At 39.7% G+C, this 23,670-nt stretch overlaps 1 protein-coding gene across 1 annotated transcript in view; it reads left to right on the top strand.

Annotated features, from left to right (window-relative positions):
- The first annotated feature begins 1,831 nt into the window (after positions 1-1,831).
- Positions 1,832-23,670, top strand: part of BRMS1L (BRMS1 like transcriptional repressor) — a 38,040-nt gene continuing 16,201 nt past the window's right edge. The window contains exons 1-4 of the mRNA XM_049766750.1: positions 1,832-2,094; positions 6,101-6,191; positions 15,013-15,140; positions 17,518-17,597. Coding sequence (XP_049622707.1) covers positions 1,953-2,094; positions 6,101-6,191; positions 15,013-15,140; positions 17,518-17,597 — 441 coding nt within the window. The 5' untranslated portion in view covers positions 1,832-1,952. The remainder of the gene's footprint in view (positions 2,095-6,100; positions 6,192-15,012; positions 15,141-17,517; positions 17,598-23,670) is intronic.

Genomic DNA, 23,670 nt, shown 5'->3' with positions numbered 1-23,670 from the left:
GAACTGAACCAGGTCCCACCTAGGTTGGGAGCATGCAAGGCAAATGCCCTACCACTGTGCTATCTCTCTGGCCCCAGTTCTGTCCTTCCATAACACCACCACTGTACCCGAGTCTCCTCAATCCGTGTCATTCTCTTCCTTACCATTCTCTGTTGTTCTCTTTATTTCTCTCCTCCAGTAATCTGGGACCAATAGTGTTCTATAAAACCCCTACTTAAACCCTGCATTTCCTCATGAAGTTATTTTAAATACTAAACATAAGTGACATCCTGTATTTAACTTTCTTCTGGCTTACTGTATTTTACAAGATCTCTTCCAATTACAACTATGTTGCAGCAAATTGCATGACTCCCCTCATTACTTACAGCTATATTGTATTCTGTTGTATATATGTACATCGTCATAATCCATTCATCTGTTGTTGAACATCTAGGTTGGTTTCAATCTCAGTGCTGCAATAAATAGTGGTATGCATATGTCCATTTGAATGAATTTTATTTTTTTTGGGTCATACCCGTGGCGCTCAGGGGTTACTCCTGACTCTGCACTCAGAAATCGCTCCTGGCAGGCTGTGTGTGTGTGGGGGGGCGACCATATAGGATGCTGGGATTCGAACCACCGTCTGTCCTGGGTTGGCTTCGTGCAAGGCAAATGCCCTACCACTGTGCTCTCTTCGGCCCCTGAATGAATGTTTTTATGTCTTTGGGATAGATACCTAAAAGTAGAATTGCTGGGTCATATGGCAGCTCAATTCTGAGTTTACAGAGAACTGTTTTTCATTACTGTTTTTCAAAGGGGCTGAACCACACAAGATTCCCACCAGCAGTGGATAAGAGTTCCCTTTTCACCACACCCACGGCAGAACCAGGTGTTCTATCACTGAGCCGCATCGCATCCCTGGGTCAAGACCTATTTTTAGATTTGCCTGCAAATGAAATTTCCTCATCTGTAAAATAGTGATGAGTATCTACTTCGGAGCTATTAAAACGCGAATTAAACTCAATGTAACCTTTACAAAAGGCTTAGCAGGCAGGACTCCTGATACAGAATAAAAGTGGTCACTTAGTGAATTTAAGTGATTATATTTATTGACGTTTACTTGTTCATACATTTCATCTTTGGGAAAGTATACTCTTCATTAAGTTCAATATGCATTTTTTTCATTGAAAACTATTTAAATCCAGGTTGCATTTTGTAAACAATAAATGCCAAAAATAATCGATGCGAATGGTAAAAGCCCTTCCCTTCCACATTATTGCTTTCAAACATTTCAAAAACAACTTAAAAGACATTTTGTGTAACCAAAGAAGTGCAAGCTATTATCTACAATCATCAACTTAATATAAAAGCTTGTTAAGTGGTAATAAAGATATTTGGGCAGAGGAGATATTTCTGCAGGTCAAAGACCTCCCCACCTCTTGACAGCAACCCCTCGGATCTCAGACTGATCTCACTTGGCGGGAAATGCGTCTTTCCAGAGCAACTTCGCTCAATTTGTTTTAGTTTAGTCGCTACGCCGCGATGGAGACGATCAACGCCGGTGCATTGTGGGAATTGAAGTCCAGAGGGAGGCAGCGATGGGGGAAGAAACTGCTGTCTGTAGGTCCCGGGACTACAACTCCCGACAGCCCTTGCAAGGCGGCGCCGCACTGACGGGCAACCAACCGGGCGGGCGCAAGGGCCGGCCCCGCCTCCGGGCTCGGAGGACGCTTTGCACCAATGGCCGCGCTCGGGGAGCGGAGCCTGAGGGTTAGGTTGTGAGCTCGGGCCGGGGGCGGGGAGGAAGGAGCCTGGAGGTGGGGTGGGGGGGGGGCTCCAGAACCAGCTCGGCCGCTGGGTGCATCGCACCGGTCGGGGCGTTCGGCGCGCCCTCGCTGCTGGGAGTGGCGGTGGCCGGGCTGGGCGCCGGCGGGGGCCAGCGGCGGCGGCGGCGGCGGCGGCGCGGCTGGAAAATGCCCGTGCACTCCCGAGGGGACAAGAAGGAGACGAACCACCACGATGAGATGGAGGTGGACTACGCGGAGAACGAGGGCAGCAGCTCGGAGGACGAGGACACCGAGAGTTCGTCGGTGTCCGAGGATGGCGACAGCTCAGGTGCGCGACCCCCTGGGCTGGAACCTCGCGTCCTCCCTCCCGTCCCCCCGCTCCGGGGCTGAGCGACAGGCCCCGCTTTGCGCACGCCGGGGCAGCTGCGTCCTGCTGGGCAGCGGGGCGGGGTGGAGGGAAGGGAAGGGGCGGAGCCTGGCGCCCGGACACTTTGCGGGGTGCTGGTGCTCGCTGCTGCGGGGCCCTCCCGGTGGAAGGGGCCGGCGATGACCGATCTCGGGGAGCCTCCTGGCTCGCGCATATGCCCGCCCCGGGAATGCACCCGGGAATGCTTCTCCTGGCCCTGGCGACCCTGGAAATCCCTCTCCTCCCCTCACCACTGCGCTATCGGTTTTATTTCCTCCTCCCCCCCTTTTTGCAGCCCTTCCATTTCTAATGCACGGTGTTCGGGGTCAACTGAGGATTTGAGGTCTCCATAGAGCCCATCTCGCCAGCCCTTGGCTCTCCCAGGCTCTGGGGGCTGCTGGGGGAGAACTCAGGAGCTGTCCCTTTTTTATGGCCTCTTCCCCCCAACTTTCCAAGACAGTCGTCTGAGCCCCGCATCAGGACTGGTTCTAGATTTTATGGTCAGCTTTGAACGTTGTATTTTCTTCCCTTCGATTTTTTAACTTTGTTCCTCAAAGGCTTTTCTTTGCAGAAGACGAGCCAGTGGGTATCAGTCAGTTTCATGCACTAATCAAGTTTCCATAAGCTTTTAGGAACAGGTATTTTAAAACAGAAAAGGAAGGAATTTTGTGAGCTGGCTTCTTTGCCTTCTGTCCATATCCCGATGATGTCTTTCTTTGTTTTGGGCCTGATTTGGGTCGTTTAAAGTCAGGATTGATGGCCGGGTGATGACAGCCTATTATCACTCCCATTCATTCTCATTCATTCGCTTCAGCTTTCCCTTTCAAAGCCCTGTCCTGGACGGATGTGATTTCAGTAAACCAACTGATTGAGAATAAGTATTTTAGAGGAACTTCTTCGTCCAGTACTCGATGTGGTGCAATAAATAGTCACTTCATTTATAAAGAAATGTCATAAACTAACCACTTTACTAAGTTTTTCAAACCAGCAATTAGTAGCAAACTGTGCTGTAGGAAGTCAAAAGCAGAAGAAATCTTTTCAGAATTGGTGACTAGCATAGGCTAGGTGGGATTTACCTGAGTTGTCTGGAAGGTATTGATCAAGATATTGATAGGGGAGGTATTTCAGATGTGCAAAGGCCAGAGTTTAAAGCTCATACAAAGGTGAGAAACGAGTTTAGTTGGGGAAGGACTTGAACTAGGAAAATGTAAAGCCTGGTATAGATATGAAATATATTTAAAGATTCACCCCAAAATACAGATAATAATTGGTGAAAGCAATTTAGAACCAAAGTTAAAAGGAAAATAGAAGCGGCCAGAGAAATAGTAGGTGGTAAAGGCACTTGTCCTACCAGGAGTAATTTCCTGATCACCACTGTGTCTACCCTGTCCCCCAATAAGTAATTAGTCAATATTTAAAAAAGGAGAAATCCCAGATATAGGGAGGAGAAAGTAGGAATATGAGCAGAAATAGAAAGTAAACTACTTGGTAGTATTCATTTTGTGGGGGGATACACCTGGCAGCACTCTGGTTACTCCTGGCTTGGGTTCAGAAATGTCCTTGGCAGGTTTGTGGGACCGTATGGATGCCAGGAATCGAACCCAGGTCGGCTGCTGTGCAAGGCAAACGCCCTACCGCTATGCTATCATTCCAGTCCTGAGATAGTATACTTTTATTTTTTCCCTCTTTCATCATTAAAAAGAGGATTTAGTTATATTGCTTTGTATTGATAGAGGTATATTTAAGGGTTCCCAATAGACAAGGGGAAAGATACGTGCCTAGTGACTAAATTAGGTGAGATTTCAACATTGAGGATTATGGAGAAAGAACCTCTTGGTTGTATGAGAATACATTTCCTAGATCTGTAAAACATTTATTTTGAGTTATTCTTTGGATGTTTACTGAGAACTTTTACCTCACAAAATGATCCCTCTAATATTAATATTCTGTTGTGATTTTGTGTGTTTGTTTTAGGGCTGTAACAGTGCTCCGGACTGCTCCTGGTGGTGCTCTGGAGACTGCCGTACCAGGGTTTGAACTGGCCAGTCCAGACCACAAAGCATTTGCATTAGTCCTTTGCGCTCTACCTGTTCCCTCTTGTTACTGTTATTCTTTTTTCTTTTTCGTTACTGTTACTCTTATTATTATTTGTTTTGTTTCATTTTTGGGACCACACTCGTTGGTACTCAGGGTTTACTTCTGGCTCTGTGCTCAGAAATCACTCCTGGCGGGCAGGAAGGATTGTATGGGATGCCAGGGTTTGAACCTGAGTTGGCCTCATCATGGCAAACACCCTCCCCACTCCAGCACCCCTCTTTTTATTTATTTATTTATTTATTTATTTATTTATTTTTCAGTCATGCTCTTGGCTGATTTATTGGTGGTTTGTGTCGAGAAACGCGAGCACTCCTCTTGTTATTTTTTATTTGCTTGGTTTTTGTGCCATATCCGGTGGTGCTCACGGTTTACTTCTGACTACTCAGGGATCACTCCTAGCAAATTCAGGGGACTAAATGGGGAGTAGGGATTGAACCCAGGAAGGGTTAAAAATCAGTCTTTTTTTTTGTTGTTGTTCGTTTGTTTTTTCAGGCCACACCCGTTTGTTGCTCAGGGGTTACTCCTGGCTATGTGCTCAGAAATCGCCCCTGGCTTGGAGGGACCATATGGGACGCCAGGGGATGAACCGTGGTCCGTCCTACGCTAGCGCTTGCAAGGCAGACACACCTTACCTCTAGCGCCACCTTCCCGGCCCCTCTTTTTCAATTTTTTTTTTTTTTTTTGGTGCATGTTAAACTTTTTAACTGCAGAGGAATTAAGTACATTTTTGCAATTTTGTATTTATGAAAGCATCCCTTTTATTGTTTTGTATGTTAAACTCTTACATTTTTATTTAGTATTAATTTGTATATTTTGTGTGTGTTTTGATGCCACACCTGGATTTGCTTAGGACTTACTCTTGGCTCTGTGCTCAGGGATGACTTCTGGTTTGCTGAGGGGATGATATTGGAATCGATCAAGGAAAGTGCTCTATGCCCTATTATCGTTCTGTTTTATTTTTCTTAACTCTTGGTGTTCAGGTTCTAAGGCTACAGAAAAACCCTCTGCTATCTAGGCATATTGAAGTCTGAATCATTTTCATCAGTTTAATAAGCCAAGGACTATGTGGTTAATAACCAGGAATACAATTAATTTTAGTTATAAATTTTACAATATGAATTATATAATCCCTTGCTATGTGAAAGTGGCTGGACATAATTTAACTTTTTCTCATTTTGACCTTTATGTGTGATGATCAGGGTATCAGATGATTTTCTGCCTCAATCATCTTGATATATTAAGGTCTGAGATCTAAAAAATAGAAAATACAGAATATAGATCAACCTCATAACTAAACAGCTGCTTTTCCTTAAATTTTTTCTTATTTTTATCCTCATTTTCTTCTTTCTTACTAAGTAATGATAACTTATGGAGCAACAACAATGGAAGTAGAATAGAAGGAAACCAGTTCTCAGTGAGAAACATAATGAGATTAGTTTTCTTTTTTATGTGACTGGGAATTCAACCATGTGAGTATTTCTGAAAGAATTTCAGAAGCATTTTTGAACACTGTTAACTTTAAAGTTAAGTTCTGGTGAATTGGTGGAAACAAACCCAAAGTGATTTAATTACTTCATGGACATAGCTTATAGCAACCCCTTTAAAATTATTGTAAAAAGGATTAAAAGTAATAAGGTCTAGAAACTTTGCTCATCTATATTGTAAGTTATAGTTCATAGTGTGCTTTATTTTGGATAAAAGTTTATTTTCATCTATAATTTTGCATATCTAATTTCATAATACAGTTCTCTTTTTTCCATTTTATTAATATGCATGTATATTTGGAACATAAAATTAATTTTATCTGTGCTATTTGCCTTTTTATGAACAGAAATGGATGATGAAGACTGTGAAAGAAGAAGAATGGAATGCTTGGATGAAATGTCTAACCTTGAGAAACAGTTTACCGATCTCAAAGATCAGTAAGTAATAACTTAAGTTATTGAATAACAACCATATTATATCTATGATTGCACAGGAAAAGTTATCTTCACTCTGGAATCTTTTCCATCTTTTATTTTATATCATTCATCTAAGTAAGGCTTCAGTGTTTGTTGAAGACCTCATTAATTTCTTTTTTTTGTTTTTTTGTTTTTTTTGGGCCACACTCAGCGGTGCTCAGGGGTTACTCCTGGCTGTCTGCTCAGAAATAGCTCCTGGCAGGCACGGGGGACCATATGGGACACCGGGATTCAAACCCAACCACCTTTGGTCCTGGATCAGCTGCTTGCAAGGCAAACGCCGCTGTGCTATCTCTCTGTGCTCCAACCTCATTAATTTCACTGAGGATTGTGAAGTGGTGTTGGTGGGAATTTATTAAGATTTCTTTGTGGATAATTAATTCCCATTGGTAACAGAATATTTTCTTTGATTGTTGAATTCTTGTTTCTAATCTGCTTCATTCATTGTTTTGTTGAGTAGTTTGTTTGATAAAGATAACATTTTTTTTTTTTGGTTTTTGGGCCACACCCGTTTGACGCTCAGGGGTTACTCCTGGCTATGTGCTCAGAAATCGCCCCTGGCTTGGGGGGACCATATGGGACGCCGGGGGATCGAACCGAGGTCCTTCCTTGGCTAGCGCTTGCAAGGCAGACACCTTACCTCCAGCGCCACCTACCCGGCCCTAAAGATAACATTTTAATTTAATCTAATTTTTAGTTATAGGAACATTTTGCAGTGCTTGAGGCTTACTCATGGCTCTGTGCTTAGAGATCACTCCTGGTAGGGCTCTGGAGATCATTTAGGGTGTCAGGAATTGAACCCACAGCAGCCATATAGAAGGCAAGCACCTTCCCTGCTGTACTACCACTTTAGCCCCTAAAAAAAATTAAATATTTGAGAATAAAATATATTTTCAAAGAATGACATTGTGTGGGGGCCAGAGAGATAGCACAGTGGTAGGGCATTTGCCTTGCACGCAGCCAATTCAGGATGGACGATGGCTTGAATCCCAGCATCCTATCTGGTCCCCATGCCTGCCAGGAGCGTTTCTGAGCAGAGAACCAGGAGTAACCCCTGAGTACTGCCAGGTGTGGCCCAAAAACCAAAAATAAAATAAAATAAAATAAAAATAACATTGTGATTTTTGTTTACATCTTACGTTTGATAGTTTGTACATATATTCAAATGTATTTAGTTTATTTAGTTTGCTTCTTACAGCAACCATGCAAGGTTGGGAAATGGTAATGGAATAGAAGACCATAGACTCTGAATCCAATCTCTCCTGATACTAAAAAATATACAATAATAGTTCCTTATTATGTGCATAAAGATTGAAGTGAGCAAGATATAAAATTTATAGGCGTTTGCCTGGCAGGTAGTGGGTTCTTACTAGATACTGGTATTCCCCCCCTTTTCACTACCAGAATATTTTTGTGTTTTGGTGTTGGGGCTCTCCTGGTAGTGTTTAGAGGCTACTTCCTGTGCAGTGTCCTTTCTTGGTACCATGCTGCAGGAGAGACTAATGCGACCCAGAGACTAACATGCACAGCATTGACTTTGGTCTTTGAGCTATTTTCTGGTCCTAAAATGCTAGATTCTTTTTTTGTTTTTGTTTGTGTTGGTTTTGGCTTTTGGGCCAGACCCTGTGCGCTCAGGGGTTATTCCTGGTTCTTCACTAGAAATCACCCATGGCAGGCTCGAAGGACCATATGGATTCTGGGGATTGAACCCAGGTCTGTCCTGGGTCCTCCGCATGCAAGGCAAATGCCCTACCGCTGTGCTATCGTTCTAGCCTAAAGTGCTAGGTTCTTTTTTTTCTGTTTGTTTTTGGGCCAGGCGTGGTAGTACTCAGGAGTTACTCCTAGTACTGCCAGGAATGATCCCTAAGCACAAAGCTATTGCTCCAGCTCTAGTGCTAGATTCTTATGTGAAGCTGATAATATAAAACGGGGCTGAGTGTTTCGGATAATACAGATGAGATGCAGGTGCAGATTTAAAAAAATATTATTAATTTTTTGGCTACACCCGGTGATGCTCAGGTGTTACTCCTGGCTATGCACTCAGAAATCACTCTTGGCTTAATGGACTATATGGGATGCCGAGGATTGAACTCAGGTCCAGCCTGGGTCAGCTGCGTGCAAAGCAAAGCAAATGCCCTACTACTATGCTATCACTCCGGCCCCTAAAACATTACTTTAAAGGAGAGCTTTAACTTTGGAGCTCACAGGTAAAATCATGTTGTATAGCCACATTTTGGGACATGCTAATTATAAGTAAACCTTCTGAGACTGTTAGATATTTTAGTTTATGCAGAAATTAGTTCTTCAGGGCCCGGAGAGATAGCACAGAGGCGTTTGCCTTGCAAGCAGCTGATCCAGGACCAAAGATGGTTGGTTCGAATCCCGGTGTCCCATATGGTCCCCCATGCCTGCCAGGAGCTATTTCTGAGCAGACAGCCAGGAGTAACCCCTGAGCACTGCTGGGTGTGGCCCAAAAACCAAAAAAAAAAAAAAAAGAAATTGGTTCTTCAGTTTAGTAATTCTTTATGATTGTGTCACCTTCACCCCTACTTTTTTTTTGTTGTTAGAGAAAGAGATGAAACCCATATTCATGTGTCTGAAATTGCCATGCTAAACTGGGACTGATTTGTCTACCACATGAATTTGTCTACTATGATTGATTAGTACTATTTCTGATCTTTTTTAGTTTTTAATTTTTTGGTTTTTGAGCCACACAGTGGCGCTCAGGATTTACTCCTGGCTCCGTGCTAAGAAGTTTCTCCTGGCAGGCTCGGGGATTATATAGGATGCCTGGGATTGAATTTGGGTTGGCCGCAAATGCCTTACCCACTGTGCTATCGCTTCGGCCCACCATTTCTGTTCTTAATTCTCACTAGTATTAGAGATGAATAGTATTCTTCACTTGTTCAATGATCTATATAGGAAATTCAATTCAAAATAACAGGAAATTTATTTATTTATTTATAATTTTATTTATAAATTTATTTATTATTATTTTTGTTTTTTGGACTTGGGGAACCATATCTGGGATGTTGATGATTGAACCCAGGTTGTCTGGGTACAAGACAAATGTTTTCCTTGCTGTGCTCTTGTTCTGGCCTCCAAAATTAAAAATTATTTTGACTTTGAAAAACATGGTATAATTTTTTTTCTAGAGATTTGTGTTATTACTTTTAAATGGAAATTGTTTTGGACTCCCAAAGAATCTACTATTTGGGCACGGTGGTGAATTGATTCAGAATTTTTTGGAAAAGAGGAGGCAAGTTTGTACTTTTGTTTTTAGCTTAATAATCAATGAAAACATTTTTTTTTGTTTTGATTATGGGCTATACCTGGTGGTACTCAGGGATTACTTCTGGCTCCTGAGTGATTAGGGATATAATCTGTTAGGTTCAGGACTTGGGTTGGCTGCATGCAAGGGAAACATCTTATCCTGTACTTTCTCTACAATCCCACAATGAGTTGTGGGTTTTTCTTTTTGTTGTTTGCTTTGTTTTGTTTTGTTTTGCTTCACTCACTGATACTCAGGGCTTACCCTGCCTCTGCACTCTGGGATCACTCTTGGCAGGCTAGGGGGTCTAAAGGGGTGCCAGGAATTGAACCTGTGTTAATGTGTGCAAAGCAAAGGACTTACCCATTATACTCTTGCTCCAGCCTCCTTAATGCATAATTCTATTCTTTTTTTTTTTTTTTTTTTGGTTTTGGGGCCACACCTGGTGGCACTCAGGGGTTACTCCTGGCTGTCTGCTCAGAAATAGCTCCTGGCAGGCACGGGGGACCATATGGGACACCGAGATTCAAACCAACCACCTTAGGTCCTGGATCGGCTGTGCTATCTCTCCGGCCCCTAATTCTTATATAATTAAGATATATCTGTTCTGCTTTTCAAGTATATCTTATCATTAGTCAATGGAATAGAAATGACTTTAATACTTTAGTATAATATAGTATATATACTTATACATATATATATATATATACTATATATAAAATAGTATAATAAGAGGACTTTGCAAATAGGTAGTCATTAAGCCTAATCTTTTTCTTTTGGTGAATTATAGTTGTCTTGATATATGCCTTCTTAATGTTCATTAGATCACTAACTGGTTGACTCTATCAGCTTTATTCATTTTTGAGAATATTAAATATAGGCTTTTGGGTTAAAGAGATAATATGAGTAAGAACTTCTTCAGTAAGTACACCACAAGGCAGAACTTAACACCTGAGCACAGCTGGCAATTAGCTCTGAGTGTTGCTGGGTTTAGTCCAACAACCAAGTCCCACTCCTAAGAAGACCCATTACTTTTACTTAATAACGTTCTTTCTTGAGAGGAATTGCTATCCAGAAATATGTTTTAGAAAGAAATTAGTAATAATAAAGTTTATAATTACTTTATTTTTTCTCCTGCCCAAATTGTTTTTTATTTATCCTGCGTACTGTGTATCTCTTAAGATGTTTTGAATCTGTTTTAGAAGAAGAAAAAAGTATAATGATGATAGTAAATAATACTGCACAAAAAACAACCAATAACAACAAAATCTTCCTGCTTCTGTTTTATCATCAAAGGACTGACTTACTAGCATAACTTTCATAAGGCAACAAATTCTCTATATGCATATCCACTATATATAGTTTGTAAAAGGTGGAAGATGAGTTCTATCATCTTAAAAAGATAGAGGAAGTTCTACCATTCAAATTTCCATTCTTTTTTTTTTTGGTTTTTGGTTTTTGGGTCACACCCAGCAGTGTTCAGGGGTTATTCCTGGCTCCATGCTCAGAAATTGCTCCTGGCAAGCACAGAAGACCATATGGGACACCGGGATTCGAACCATATGGGACACCGGGATTCGAACCGATGACCTTCTGCATGAAAGGTGAACACCTTACCTCCATGCTATCTCTCCGGCCCCAAATTTCCATTCATTTTAAGAAAATGAGGCACTAATGATCCTTGTTAAAGCCCAAGGTTGTATACTGATTGAGGTATCTTTTAAGATCAGAGTTAAGCGTACATTGATAATTCATGTACCTCTTGTTCAAGCTGCTGTTCACCTATTTAGGATCAATATTTTGTGTAAATCTTATGGGTTAACACCCTTATAAAAAGAGTGCTGTTGAGGCCGGAGAGATAGCATGGAGGTAGGCATTTGCCTTGCATGTAGAAGGGCGGTGGTTTGAATCCCAGCATCCCATTTGGTTTCCCGAGCCTGCCAGGAGTGATTTCTGAGTGAAGAGCAAAGAGTAGCCCTGAGTGCTGCCGGGTGTGGCCCCCCTCCCCCCAAAAATGAGTGCTGTCATTCTTTGTATCACATTTTTGCCTAAGGTCATAGTTATAATTTAAAAAATATAAGTACCATGATATAGTCTGGCTTTGTACTTTGTTTATCATTGTATCTGAACTTTAGATAAGTTTGCCTAGGCATAGTACTGGACTATTTTGGCAATTAACTTATATATTTTTTTGAAAATTTATTGCATTAAAACTCAAAAGTTGCTTTACCCTTCTAGAATCTTCATATAAATCTTTCTATAATGATCCATCATAGGTAATACTGTCTTTTGATTTTATTTTATTTTTTGGTTTTTGGGCCACACCCGGCAGCACTCAGGGGTTACTCCTGGCTCTACACTCAGAAATTGCTCCTGGCAGGCTCGGAGGACCATATGGGACACCAGGATTTGAACCACCGTCCTTCTGCATGCAAGGCCAATACCTTACCTCCATGCTATCTGTCCAGCCCCACAATTTAACAGTTTTTAATATTTTTACTTTGGAGCTGAGAATCAAACCTAGTACATCATACAGGCAAAATATGTACTCTATTACTGACCTATATGCCTGACAGCACTACGAAATATTTACAATATCTTTGAAACACCCGCATTAGAATTGCCTTTACTAATTGGGATTACAAATTCCTTTCATAAAGAATGACAGTCTAAGGTGCCTTCCTCCCTAAAGCTAGACAGCCCAGATCAGTTGATGTATGTGCTGCCAACAGCGTGGAGCCACAGGTTGGGACTTATATGAGTGAAGTGTAGCTTCCTTGTATACTTCTTTGGAAAAGACATACATGATCTCTGAGATCTTTCCAAAGATAATGTGCCACAGGTCTTTTGCTTGTTCTCTGGAGTGAAGATCAATTGTTAATAAGAAATAGACATGTTGTTGACATGTTATTTTTTTTGGGGGGTGGAGTTTGTTTTTGGGCCACACCCAGCAGTGCTCAGGAGTTACTCCTGGCTCTGTGGTCAGGAATCACTTCCGGCGCTGCCAGGAACTGTATGGGATGCCAGGGATTAAACCTGAATCAGCTGGGTGAAAGGCAAATGCCCTCCCCACTGTGCTATTGTTCTGGCCCCTTGACTTTCTTTTTTTATATATTTTTTTTAATTTCTTTTTTTAAACACCGTGATTACAAACATGATTGTTGTTTGGTTTCAGTCATAAAAAGAACACTCCCCTTCACTGTGCAATATTCCCACCACCCTGCCCCCTATCTCCGTCCTTTCCCACTCCCTGCCTGTATTCAAGACAGACGTTCTACTTCTCTCACTTATTAACATTGTCATGGTAGTTGTTAGTGTAGTTATTTTTCTAACTGCACTCACCACCCTTTGTAGTAAGCTTCATATTGTGAGCTGATCTTTCCGGCCCTCATCTCTGGGCCCCTTGACTTATTAATCTTCAGATTCTTTCCCTTTTCTGAGATCAAGGTGTTCAAAATAAAAAAAAAGGAATGACATTATAATAAATTTTCTTTAAAAAGCAGAAGTTTCTTGTTGGATTATTTAAAAAAAAAGAATATTGGGCCCTGAGAGATAGCACAGTGGTGTTTGCCTTGCAAGCAGCCGATCCAGGACCAAAGGTGGTTGGTTCGAATCCCGGTATCCCATATGGTCCCCCGTGCCTGCCAGGAGCTATTTCTGAGCAGACAGCGAGGCGTAACCCCTGAGTGCTGCCGGGTGTGGCCCAATAACAAAAACAAACAAACAAACAAACAAACAAAAAGAATATTGAGTTGTCTTATATACTTTATCTTTGATAATCAAACTAAAGCGTGGCATTTGGAGAAAATCCTATGGCATACGACCTTTTGTCCCAATCCATTAAACATCTCACTTTGTTATATCTTTCTATTGTAGCAAACTGGGTATACTACATAACAAGTGCAAATCATTGGCTAGTTTTACCCCCATCACTGTTTTTCTTAAATTCTTTTTAAAGTTAAGTTGACTGAAAATTATAGTTACTGACTTTTCAGAAAAGCTGAAGAAAGCCAGGGATATCTTTATTTTTCTTGAAAAAAATTTTTTTTTTTTTTTTTTTTTTTTGGTTTTTCGGGCCACACCCGTTTGATGCTCAGGGGTTACTTCTGGCTAAGCGCTCAGAAATTGCCCCTGGCGGGCCCGGAGAGATAGCACAGTGGTGTTTGCCTTGCAAGCAGCTGATCCAGGACCTAAGGTGGTTGGTTCGAATCCCAGTGTCCCATATGGTCCCCCGTGCCTGCCAGGAGGTATTTCTGAGCAGACAGCCAGGAGTAACCCCTGAGCAACGCCGGGTGTGGCCCGAAATCCAAAAAAAAAAAAAAAAAAAGAAATTGCCCCTGGCTTGGGGGGACCATATGGGATGCCAGGGGATCGAACTGCGGTCGTTTCTTGGCTAGCGTTTGCAAGGCAGACACCCCACCTCTAGCGCCACCTCGCTGCCCCTTTCCTTGAATTTTTTTAAGGGAACTAGTAATTTTTATTTATAATGACTTTTATTTTATTTTTTTTTTTTTATTTTTTTTGGTTTTTGGGCCACACTCGGCAGTACTCAGGGGTGACTCCTGGCTGTCTGCTCAGAAATAGCTCCTGGCAGGCACGGGGGACCATATGGGACACCGGGATTTGAACCAACCACCTTTGGTTCTGGATGGGCTGCTTGCAAGGCAAACACTGCTGTGCTATCTCTCTGGGCCCTATAATGACTTTTAGATTATTCAGACTGATTTGTTTATAAAGAACTTGATGTGTTAAATATACAATTCTGGGGCTGGTGAGGTGGCGCTAGAGATAAGGTGTCTGCCTTGCAAGCGCTAGCCAAGGAAGGACTGCGGTTCGATCCCCCGGCATCCCATATGGTCTCCCAAGCCAGGGGCAATTTCTGAGTGTGTAGCCAGGAGTAACCCCTGAGCATCAAACGGGTATGGCCTGAAAAACTAATATATATATCTATATATATCTATATATCTATATATATATATATAATTCTATTAAAATTTTTTTATTATTCTGTAGTTAAAAATGAAATAGTCGTGGGCAGGTAGCTTAATGGGGTAGAACATAAGGTTTGCATGAAGAAAGCCTTGGTTTGATCCCTGGCACTACAGTCTCCCAAGCACAGCTGACAGTAGTTTTGAGACAGTTTAAGAGATACATTTAGGGCTAGAGGGATAGTACAGTGGTAAGGCACTTGGCTTGCCTTGCATGCAGCCAACCGAGTTTGATCCCAGAATCCCATATCATCTCTCAGTGGTCAGGGGTAAGCCCTGAGCACCACTGGGAATGGCCCCAACCTCCACCCTGCCAAATAATGCATCTAAGCGAGAAAGAAAAATCTAGTTTGTAATTATTATATAGAGAATCTAGTAACTTAACTGAATTCTATGATCAGGTCAGAAATGTATTTAATGTTATGAATAACATATTACCAGGAAGGGATTATATGAAAAAATGGTAAAGTACTAGCCTTTGTTGGGCTTTTAAAATTAATATATTGATTTTTGCTTTGTTAAGACTTTATAAAGAACGATTAAGTCAGGTGGATGCAAAACTACAAGAAGTCATAGCCGGAAAAGCACCTGAATATTTGGAACCACTGGCAACTTTGCAAGAGAATATGCAAATTCGTACAAAGGTAGCAGGTAGGAAAGAGAAATATCTTTTCCATTTAGTAAAATATGGACGCTTCAATGATTTAAGAAGTGTTATTTTAAAAGGTGTTGACAGTGTTGGTTGTTTTAATAATAATAATAATACTATACAAATTTCTACTTACTATAGTATTTTGTATTTTGCTATCACCCCATGATGTTTTTTATTAATTTATTAAATTTTAATTAATTTTTTTTTTTTTTGGTGTCTCACCAGACATCGCTCAAGGCTTCCTTTGGCTCTGTTCTCAGATCACTCCTGGTGGTGCTCAAGAGACAATATGGATTGCCAGGGATTGAAGCTCCTTTTGGCTGCATGTCAGGCAATGCCCTACCAAATATACTCTCACTCCAGCCACTGTTTATTTAATTTTTGATTGTTTTTCTGCCACACCTGCTGGTACTTGGGATTTCTCCTGATTACTTTGTACTTGGGATCATTCCTGGTAGTGCTCAGGAGACCATGGTAAGAGATAGAACCCAGGCATCCTCCGTGCAAAATATGCATTCTGCCCATTGAGCTATCTCTTTGACCCACAGTTATTATTTAAATTCTTCTTGCTTTTGTCTGCTGCTGTGAGGACTGAAAAAAGACCACAGTGTTGTTGAGATATAAGATATTCGACTAATACTATGAAACAGTTAAAAATCTTGATCCTTTCTGTAAGGGAAACTATTACTGTCACAGCTTAATTTCCAATTAGATAAATTAAGATTCAACTTAAATGTCTTAGTATTTTTGTAAGAGTGATAAAAGATTTTCCTATTTAAAAAGTTTTTAAGTTTGATTGGAATATTATAAAACAGGGCATTAGACTTCAATGGAATAGTTTTGTTTGTTTTGTTTTTGGCTAGGTTCAGGGCTTATTTTTGGCTCTGAGGCTCTGGGATCACTTCTGGTGGAGCTCAGAATCCAGAGTTGCTGGGTGCAAGGCAATTGCCCTACCCACTATATTTTGGTCCCCTGAATAATGATGTTTTATGTTAATGTTCACTTACTCATTTGCAACTATGGATAAATGAACATATCAGTTTGCATGGTTAATTATCAATTTTCTTCTTGTAACTGGGATATAGCTTAATAATTTTGTCCTGGAACTCAGAATAGGCATATATAAATATTTAAAGATCACATGATGTTTCATAGTTATTCTACAGCTTAATTTTAATTAATGAGTATGTTGATTTGTTGTTCTGGGGATACTAATTGGTCCTCATGTACTTGTTATGTAAATACCTATATCATTGCCAATAAGTTTCTTTTTGTACTTATTCTCCTTTATACTAATTTTATGCTTAAGTACTTAATAAATATGTAAATAATGCCACTTAATGTGCTATTTTTGGAAATTGGCTTTATACAACCATTAAAAGTTAGTGTGTCCCTAATTTTCTTTGATATTCTGAAAGAATTGAGACTTATTGGATGTTTAGGAAATAGTACTTGAGTCAATGAGTGACTTTTCTATTCTGGAGCTTTCTTCAGTTTTTGATTGTGTATAGAGCGAGTGGTGTGTGATAGTGACAGAATTCCAGATGGCGGTCTCTTGACTTTACTACGCAAGAAATAAATTATTTTATTTTTAGGGCAAATTGTGGCATTGAGTTTGGTAAGTATTTAGACTCCTTGGTATTTCTGCATTGAATTATGTGCATGGCTATGTTGGCTATGCTACACTTTTGTCTTGGAAAACTCTTTAGTATTCATCCACCTTGTGATTAAGCCCTGTTAGAAGTACTTGATCATCATAGATTTTATTACATCATTTGATATATCTAGAAGCATAATTCTCTTAGAAGTATTAATTCTAAAAATAAATATTTTATAAAAAGCATTTTTTGATGACTACAGCATTTAATTGTTACTTTGGTATATGTGATTAATGAAATCATATATTCACTGTTCTTACTGAATCTCAGAGCTTGCTTTGTATATGAGATTAATTATTTCATTTTGCTCATTTTAGTTGCTCATGTAAACCATCTCAGTATTTTTATTTTAGAAGACTGGGGTATGAACTAAAATGTGTAGTATAGTTTCTTTCTAACTCTTAAGTTTGTTTATAATTATCTTTGATATATATTTGTTGAGCTATTCTAGGTGTGTGCGGGGTAGGGAGAAGAGGTGCTTTCCTGGCAGGAACCTGAGTATCCTCTATGCAAATTATGTTCTGTAACTCTGAGCTTTCTCCATGCCCTGGTAAATATTTTAACTGAGACTCTATTTTTAGTTTTTGAATATACAGTTAGAAATAACTTGTCAATTTCTTCTTCAATTCATCTTTTAAAAATGCAGACAATTCCTATAGGAAGTGATGATGAAACCCATTATTGCTAACATAATCAGAGTAATTGTGTTTGGTTGCAGGAATTTATAGAGAGCTCTGCTTAGAATCTGTAAAGAACAAATATGAATGTGAAATACAAGCTTCTCGCCAGCATTGTGAGGTACTGTTATTTTGCTCAACTTCCAAGCTAATTATCTCTTCAAGCTTTTCCAAGTGCAGTAGTTTTTAAAAAATTAAATAACAAAAAAAAAAAGATACTTTAGCTCATCACTTGTATGATTTTTCTTTCTTTTCTTTCTTTTTTTTTTTTTTTTTTTGAATACAGTTTCACTGGAAGCTGTATTGGAAATAGAACACAAAGAAAGGATCATAGAAAAGAACCAAGTGAGATAATTTTAGAAGTTTTGCAAATGTTACCTTAAAAAAATTTTGTAATGATTGCTACCTTGCATACATAAAATATTAGTATAATGTAATATGCAAGTTAAGATTTAAAAATGCATTTAGTACTTAGAATTTTGGACTATCATAATCATTTTGTTGTTGCTACTGATTTGGGACCATACCCAGCAGTGCTTACTAAAGGCTCTGCTCAGGGATAATTTATGGTGGGATTTAGGGGACCATATGAGATTCTGGGGGTTGAACCTGGGTCAACTGCGTATAAAGCAAGAGGCTTACACACTGTAGCATCAACCTTTATTTTCACTTCTGACTCATTAGATATATTTGCATATCTCTTTTTTTTGGAAGGGAGGTTTGTGCCCTTTTGATGGAGCACAGGGCACCACTGACTATGCTCAGAGATCCTGGCACCATGTAGTACTCAGCGCATCATATGTGGTGCCAGAGACTGAATATTGAATCCAGGTCAACAACATTAACAGCAAGAGCCTTAACCCCTGTACTATCTCTTTAGCTCCTACTTTCAATCTAAGGAAGAAGTCCCTATGGGGAAAATAGGTGTATTTTATGTTCTGTTTATTTTATATGAGATTAAAAAAAACAGTGCTGACATTTCAGGTAATTTATTTTTGAGTTGTTTTTGTTTTGGTGCCACACCCAGTGATGTTCAGGCTTACTACTGGCTAAATTTAAGAATCACTCCTGGTGGGGCTTACTTAGGTGACTATATATGGTGCTGAGGATCAAACTTGACTGTGTGTAAGGCAAGTAAATGCCCTGCCTGTTGTACTACCTCATTAGCCCTACAAATAACTTATTATAAAACTTAGATCATAGTTAAGACAACAAGTTCTATAACAGTTCTGCTCTTTAATACATCATATCTTCATAAATTATTAAAATACTGAGTTAATAGTTTAAAAAACTTTTATTTTCTTGATTGCTACTGAGATGAAACATCATTTTGATGTTTACAGACTGCTTGGATTTTTTTTCTTTTCTAGTAAGTGTACTTTATGTCTTTTGCCTTTATGGTGAACCGTTAGTTTTTTCCTTAACTATAGAGGTTTTTATATATTTTGCTAAGTACTTTGCTGGTTATATGCTTTGTAAATCATTTTACCTAGACAATGGATAGAAGTGTTTTTACTAGTCCAGTGCCTTAACTGCTCGGCCACGACCACTTGGATAGAAGTGTTTTTTATTGTTATATAGAAGTTTTACTTTTATTGTATTAAAGCTGTCATTTGTCCTTATAATAAACATGATACAAATATATCTTTTCTACTTTAAAGTACAAACATTGTTTTTTTTTGGGGGGGGGAATCACACCCGCAGCGCTCAAGGGGTTACTCATGGCTCTATGCTCAGAAATTGTTTCTGGCAGGCTCGGGGGACCATATGGGATGCTGGGATTCGAACCACTGTCCTTCTGCATGCAAGGCAAAGGCCTTACCTCCATGCTATCTCTCTGGCCCCACACACTATTTCTTTTGGAATTTGATATTTTTGCTTTAAATCTTTAGCTTGCTAAACCTCCTTTAGTTTTGCATATAAATAAACTGGTTTTTTTTTTGTTTGTTTGTTTCTGTTTTTTGTTTTTGGGTCACACCTGGTGGTGCTCAGGAGTTATTCCTGGCTTTGCACTCAGAAGTCACTCCTGGCAGACTCGGGGGACCCTATGGGTTGCTCGGATTCGAGCCTGGGTCCATCCCTTGTTGGCCGTGTGCAAAGCAAACACATTACCACTGTGCTATTGCTCTGGCCCCATAAAGTATTAATCTAAGTTTTTTAATGTATTATTTATGGCATATTCCATTGCTTCTCACTCATTTATCATCTTTTTGTTTTTATGTCCTACCTAGCTATGTTCTGGTCACTCTCATCTGTGCTCAGGAGACCTTGTGCCAGGGGGTCTAACCTGGACTTGTTTCTATTGTCTTTGGGTATTTTTACCATATATATTTTTTTAATGTCTCACACATGAGTGCAGTCAGTCTATGCTCCTCTCACTATGACATTTCATGATACTCTCTCTCCATATCTCTTCATGTATAAACTAATTTCATGACTGTATATTCCTAATGATTATGTGTATAATATCCTTTTGAATATATTCTTATTCTTCAAAATAAGGTATGTGCAGTGTGCACCTATAGTTTTTTGTTTTAAACTGTAGTTCGACCCTTCAGTGGTTTGAGGGACAGTGAACTGGCTCCCTGTTTAAAAAGTTTGAGGACCCCTTACCTAGACTGAGGCAGATTTCTTCCAGTGGGTCTTTATTTTCTTTATTGAGCAAGTGGCCACATCCAGCAGTGCTGGGGAACAAACACAGTCAGGTGTTGCATGTATGAAACGTTTTCTTCCTCTTTGAGCTACATCCATTTTAGGTGGGTTCTTTTTTTTTGTTTGTTTGTTTTTTGTTTGTTTTTTTGGGTCACACCTGGCAGTGCTCAGGGGTTACTCCTGGCTGTCTGCTCAGAAATAGCTCCTGGCAGGCACGGGGGACCATGTGGGACACCGGGATTCGAACCAACCACCTTTGGTCCTGGATCGGCTGCTTGCAAGGCAAACGCCACTGTGCTATCTCTCCAGGCCCTCTTTTGTTTATTTGTTAATTTATCATTGAATCATGTTAATTACAACATTACAAAGTTATTCATGATTAAATTTCAGGCTTACAATGTTACAAGGCCAATCCCTTTACCAATGTCCACTTCTCTCTACCAATGCCACCAGTTTCTCCCTCTCCCTCTCCCTCTCCCTCTCCCACCATGTAGGATGCCAGGGATCTAATCTGGGTCAGCTTCGAGCAAGACAAACACCCTATCCATTTTGCTATCTCCTTAATAGACTCCTTAATCTACTTTTGTTTGTTTGTTTGCTTTTTGTTTGTTTTGGGGCCACACCTGTTGATGCTCAGAGATTACTCCTGGTATGTACTCAGAAATCACTCCTGGTTGGGGGGGACGCTGGGGGATCGAACCGTGGTCTGTCCTAGGCTAGCACTTGCAAGGTAGATGCCTTACCTCTAGCGCAACTGCTCCGGCGCCCCCCCCCCCCTTTAATCTTTTTTTATTTAACTTAAAAAAATTTTTTTTTTTTGTTTTTGGGTCACACCTGGCAGCGCTCAGGGGTTACTCCTGGCTCTAGGCTCAGGAATTGCTCCTGGCAGGCTTGGGGACCATATGGGATGGCAGATTCGAACCACTGACCTTCTGCATGCAAGGGAAATGCCTTACCTCCGTGCTATCTCTCCGGCCCCTAACTTAAAAATTTTAGACTAGTTTAAGGACTACATTTTAGGCCCTAATTCTAGCTTGATACTGGGATTTCTCCCCCCCCCCCCAAATAGCCATTAAAACCATACTTATAGTTTATTGATACTAGAGAATATTCTTTAGTATATAGAGCTTCAAAAATCATTTTAGTCTGCTGGTTTCTAATACCTTGTTTGCTTTTGGTTCTTGGGATAGTTCTTATTTTTCTAAGAGTTTAGCTATGCCTTAAAAAAAGGTTTAGGTATCCCTTCAAAAGGATATTTTTTTTGTGTGTGTGTTTTACTAAGAATATTTGTCTCGGTGGAATAAGAGTTCTTGTTTGTTTGAGAATGCCTACGCTGTATTTTTAGAAATAAAAGTCAAGATGTTTTCAAGAACTATTTTTTACTTGTGTAACTAACTACATTAGTATTCTCTTTCACTGTTTTTCAGCTTTAAAATTCTACCTTCTTTACGAGACATGCTAAGTATTTAGTTAAATGTCCTGTAATTTATTGTTTGATTCTTTTAAGTATCTAATATAATTAACAATGTATAATATAAGTAATTATATAAATGATCTGAAGATATTTGTCAGTAGCATATGGGTAATTTAGATAGGAAATAAGGGTGAAAGAATTTGGTAAGTGTGCTAGGACATAGCTGAGTGATATAGCACATGCTCACATATGAGTCCTGAGTTTGATTCCTAGTATCAAAATGAAAGGACAAAAGGGAGCTTATAGGAGCTTATATATCGTATTTTGTTATATATTTGTCACTTGGAATAGGGATTACCTTGATTTTATGAGTTACTCAAGCTTGAGAGAAATTAAATGATTTGCTCAGGGTCATATGGTAAGAGCAGCAAAACCTGGTTTGAAATTCTTCAATCATTCAATCATCCATGAGGTAAAACTGAACTTCATTATTTAGGACTTTTAGTTTATTCCCTAATTATACAGTTGTTACTCATAGAAATTATTCTAAGAAGCACGGGAGGTGGGGAGAAGGATTCCAATGGATGAAAGACAAGCTTTATTGGCGACTAGAATGCAAAGACCAGGAACAGACTAGTTTATGTCCATTCACATTTGTATCCAGAGTATGCCAGGAAATTATAGAGGCAATTGGGGTAGCAGATGGTTTGTATCAAATTAAGAAGCATACAATGTGCCAGACAGTCAAACAGGTGGAGATGCTTTATTTAGGTTTTTGCTAACCTCCCCTCAGGACTAGAGATGAAAATAAAGATCAACAGCAGGTGATAGTAAGGTCTCAGTGTTTATGAAAGGAATTCCGATTTTTATTTACTTATTTTCAGGTTGTTTGATTTTCAGTAATGTTAATATCTGTGCTTGTGGCATACAGTGTTACTATACCACACCCACCATTCACATGCTAATATCCTTCTGCTACTGTTCCTATGTTCTTTCTAAAATGTCCCTCTATAAGGTAAGCTCAGTTCTGTTCTCAGAGTCTAAGGTTTTTTTTATTGGCCTTGTTTCTTTATATACCTCAGATAGGTGAGATCTATTACTTGTCTTTCTAGTTCTAGTTTAATTCCCTTAAAATGACACTGCCATCCAAATATCAGTGAACTGCAAGATTTCATCTGAGTAGTATTCCATTATGCATGTATATATCACACTTTCTTTACCCACTCATCCTTTGTTGGGCACTTGTGTTTTTTTCCCTAATCCTGACTACTGTAAATAGAACTACAGTGATCATAAATGTGCATATATTATTCTGAATTATTTTTCTTTTATTCTTGGCATAGGAGCAAAGGATTCTATATTTTTGTTTTGTTTTGTTTTCGGGCCACACCTAGTGACGTTTAGGGGTTACTCTTGGCTATGTACTCAGAAATCGTTCCTGGCTTGGGGGACCATAGGAGACACCGGGGAAATTGAACTGTGGTCCATCCTAGGTTAATGAGTTCAAGCCCTACTGCTTGTACCACCACTCTCGCTCCAGGATTCTAATTCTTTTCTTTCTTTCTTTTTTTTTTTTGGTTATTGGGTCACAGTGGCAGTGCTCAGGGGTTACTCCTTACTCTATGCTCAGAAATCGCTCTTGGCAGGCTCGGGACCAAATGGGATGCCGGGATTTGAGCCACCGTCCTTCTGCATGCAAGGCAAAAGACTTACCTCCATGCTATCTCTCTGGCCCCAGGATTCTAATTCTTGAGGAAATTAGAAAGAAATCCTCAGGTCACTGATATTTTGTATTATAATTTAGTTATGTGTTTATCCTATTAAAACATAATTTGAGGAGTCTAAAGAAGGAAGCAAAATCAACCATAATGTTTTTTATTAGTGTCTAACACCACACATTGGTATTAAGTGTCTTTTTATTGTTTTTACATAACGGGCATAATTCTGTATATGCTATTTTGTATCCTAACCTTTTTACAAGCAGCATTTCCATCCACATTTTCCAACCTAGCTCTAAATATTCTTTTTAAATTATTTTCAGACACCAATGTATCTGTATATTTATGAAGGTACAGACTTGTGATAAACTCTAGTCATCTCATTTCTGTTTCTGCATCTTGGTGGCAGT

This window comes from Suncus etruscus, chromosome 2, assembly GCF_024139225.1.
Source record: "Suncus etruscus isolate mSunEtr1 chromosome 2, mSunEtr1.pri.cur, whole genome shotgun sequence".
Classification (NCBI taxonomy): domain Eukaryota; kingdom Metazoa; phylum Chordata; class Mammalia; order Eulipotyphla; family Soricidae; genus Suncus; species Suncus etruscus.
This window is presented reverse-complemented; position numbering and strand designations above follow the sequence as displayed.